Raw genomic sequence first — 3,441 nt, forward strand, 5'->3', positions numbered from 1 at the left:
CTTAAAGCAACTGGATCCCAACAAACCTGCAGGTCCTGAGTTAGCTGTAGACTCTACAGCAGAACCTCTGATTCATGTTTTCATGTTCTCGCTCTGCTCAAAGGAGTTCTTAAATACAGGTCAGTCTCTAAATTATATGTTTTATCTTAAGTCCTTGAAAAGCGTGTTAATGAAAAACTTTAGAAAACACAACACAGTAACCGCTGATAAGTGATAAATGACATTATTGAGGCAATGGACTGCAGAAAATATTGTGCAGCTCTCTTTATTGATCTGTGAAAGGCTTTAGACAGAGTTGACGATGTCACATAATGGCTTATCTGGACGTAAGACAAGGTGGTTTTCATTGCTTATCCCATGAGGAGTACCAGCTCTTGAATCTCTGCCATCCGCCTTTGATGTGTCTTGGTCCTGTTAAACTCAACGTAACTTGGTGTGAAATGAAGACAAATCCAAAGTCATGCTATTTCAAATGGTAAATATTTAACATCGTCCCAACATCTCAGGTGCTCAAGGGGCTGAAATTGAAATGGTCACAACATTTAAGTATGTGGGTATTATTAAAGTTTTAGTTCATTTGAATATTTGCTGATGCTTTTCTACACTATTGGCTGAATGGTAAAACGCACTAAACGTGATGCTTGCTGGACAATGAACTCATTTTCCCCGACGTAAGATTCACCCCTCAGTGCTACAGTGGCCGTTTGATTAAGATTTAGTTTATTTTTGTTTTGCTTTTTCTTTTTTCGTTTAAGGACAAATCGCCACTACAGCTGCACTCTGTCTGCTGCTGCTGCCAAAGGCCACAGACTTTTACATATAAATCTCTACTGGGGTTGGATCTTTCTTATTTGTATACATATATGTGTAAAAAACTAAATCACTACGGCCTGCAGTCTCACAGTATTCTACAGATGTTAGTCCCCAGAGTTAGGGTATGAAACAGTTGGAAATAGTACTCTTGTTCCATGTGATTGCGCCTACATTTTCACAGAAATTGTTTTAAAAATTGTACCTGTTAGTGCATCAAAATGTTTTCTGACCCTGTATTTCAACTAAATACTGTATTCACAATAACCACAACCTAAAAGCCTAGGTTGGTGAAAAGAATAAAAACCAGGAGAGCACTTTTAATGCCATACAACACAGCTGCAGTGGTTCAGTACCTTGGCTGGGATGGCATTCAGCAGGTAGTAGAGCGGGCAGAACTCTCTGAGGATGGAAGGCGGGGTCGACTGAGCCGCCATGTTTCTGTTCCAAAGTCAACTCAGCTGGTCCTGAAAGTCCGTCCAAAACCTCAAATTAAAAACACATAAAATTAACTTGAGAAGAAGCACATTTAGAGAAACATGCTGGGTTCATACAGAAGGAGGAAGCACACCACAGAGGCATGTGTGTTCTCCGTTTAGACACATCTGACAAACATCTGGAATAACTACATAATTCAAAAAAACACACATGAAACAGCAATGTCTAGGATGTCTAAGTGCAGTATTGAGGGCGGGGGGTGGTGGGGGTGTGAATATAATGGTAAATGCAGCAGCTCCTGCTGTGTCGCCTCATCAGAAACAGACGTGGCTTCATGTGAGGCTTCAGAGGAAAGGACGTCTCACTTCTCCTCAAACATATTTTCTCGTTTCCTCTCGCCTTGCGTGGTTTCCTTGCGTCCTTCCATGCATGTGGGAGGGACTAGGACGCAAGGAAAAGACGCAAGTGAAGGAAACGTGGATGCAATGAAGAGAAATGGGATGTACCCAGAGTGTAAAGAGTTGACAGTCCATGCATGCTAAAAAGGCTGTCCTCTCCTCTAATACACATTGTCAGTAATAAGAGGAAACAACGTTAAGAAAACGGGTTGATTATCTCGATATTTTGAAATAACATAGCCTTTTCGAAATATTTAGCTCGCGATCTCGAAATAACTGCATTAAAAATATCTGCAAGCAGGATAGTTTCGGCTTCCGTCTTTAATTGCCCACACACACTGTTACTCTGGTAAAACAAAACATAACAAGATCTAGTTAAGGTCACACAATTAAACACTTGCTTTTTTAAGGTTTTTGATTTATTTGCCATTTCGCCTGCAATAGTCTCCCCCTGTAAGAGTAACGGAGGGCACAAAACGCATACAAAGGTAAACAATTACAATTTATCATAATTTTAAGGCTGTTCGGAGAACCAAACATTCACCGAATTAAAGGGGCGACTTAACCAAATTGTTGGAGCTCTTACGTGGCGTTTTGTTTTAAACATACTTTGCGTAAATAAAGAGATAAGTAAAATTGACATTTTGTTTAATTAAGTTTGGTGTGGTGTCACATGCCATGAACGTTCTGCGCCCTGATTAACTGGAGAAAACTGCACCAAAGTCGATTCACAAAATCAGTTTACTTTCCCCCTGCCTCTTCTCTGACAGCATAAAAACATTAAGAGCCATAACACAAGTTAAGGTTTTATTATTTATCTGCAGTTTCTTGTTTACTACGGTCGCGGAGGGCGGCAACGAACAGCCTGAACAAGAGGGAACAGCTGAGATTTAACAGAAATTTAGTGCTGTTCGGTGCTTTAGACATATACCGAACTAAACAGAACAGTTTGCTGCAGTGTAAGAAATCTTACACCGCGCGTTGCTGTACATTTATTTCAGTCCCACTTCGGAGAAAAATTAAATTGCAAATTTCTTTAGCGGAGTTGGTATGACGCTGTCAACGGTAGATGACGGCACCGTCAGGTTAACGACAGCTCAGCAGGCTGTTCTCAGATGTGACAGCTGAAAGCAAACATCCCCAGAACAACATAATGTCACCAATTACAAACAAACATCATCTTCACACATCATAATCATGCTTTTTATGGTGCTAGCTTCTCAAACAGCAAGTGCAGGTTAGCTAGCATCACACCAGCCAGCCAGCTAATTCAGCGTCAGCAAGGCAGGCTAACGTTAGGAGGAAGACCACGAGCCACTTACTCTGAGTTTGTGGTGAAGGTTCCCGTTTGGATGCTTGTTAGACGCGTTTTAATTACAGCAGGATATTAAAGAGTGAAGAGATGACATCGCCCTGTTTGGCTGACAGCTTCATCCCTCTATTGACCTGTTGTCAACAAACTGCGCCACCTGCTGACAGGACATAGAATGACATCCCTTTTTCTGATTAATTTTTCAGTTTTCATGTATTTCTCTGCTTTTTTATTTTCTTCCAAAGTGCCCCCCTTACCACAGACTTTCTATGTTTCATAGTCACTGTAGCGTCTTAGTTAATTATGTCCATCTGCAGCCACAGCATAATTTCAGAAATGTATAAATGAATGACAGGAAGCGGAAACTCAGTGACCGCCGGTTGGAAAACCTGGAAACTGGATTTGTTCTTCCATTTAAAATCTTATAAAGTCTGCCAAATTTTTGAGCTTTGTAACTTTAAATAATGTTTTTAAAGTGAAAAG

General features: G+C 40.6%; 1 protein-coding gene across 1 annotated transcript in view; it reads right to left on the minus strand.

Moving 5' to 3' along the window:
• tecpr2 (tectonin beta-propeller repeat containing 2) overlaps positions 1 to 3,118 on the minus strand; it is a 31,205-nt gene extending 28,087 nt beyond the window's left edge. The window contains exons 1-2 of the mRNA XM_041954222.1: positions 2,969 to 3,118; positions 1,167 to 1,296 (exon numbers count right to left, since the gene is read on the minus strand). Of these exons, the coding sequence (XP_041810156.1) occupies positions 1,167 to 1,247 (81 nt within the window). The 5' untranslated portion in view covers positions 1,248 to 1,296; positions 2,969 to 3,118. The remainder of the gene's footprint in view (positions 1 to 1,166; positions 1,297 to 2,968) is intronic.
• Positions 3,119 to 3,441: the final 323 nt, after the last annotated feature.

This window comes from Chelmon rostratus, chromosome 15 (assembly GCF_017976325.1).
Source record: "Chelmon rostratus isolate fCheRos1 chromosome 15, fCheRos1.pri, whole genome shotgun sequence".
Taxonomy (NCBI): Eukaryota; Metazoa; Chordata; class Actinopteri; order Chaetodontiformes; family Chaetodontidae; genus Chelmon; species Chelmon rostratus.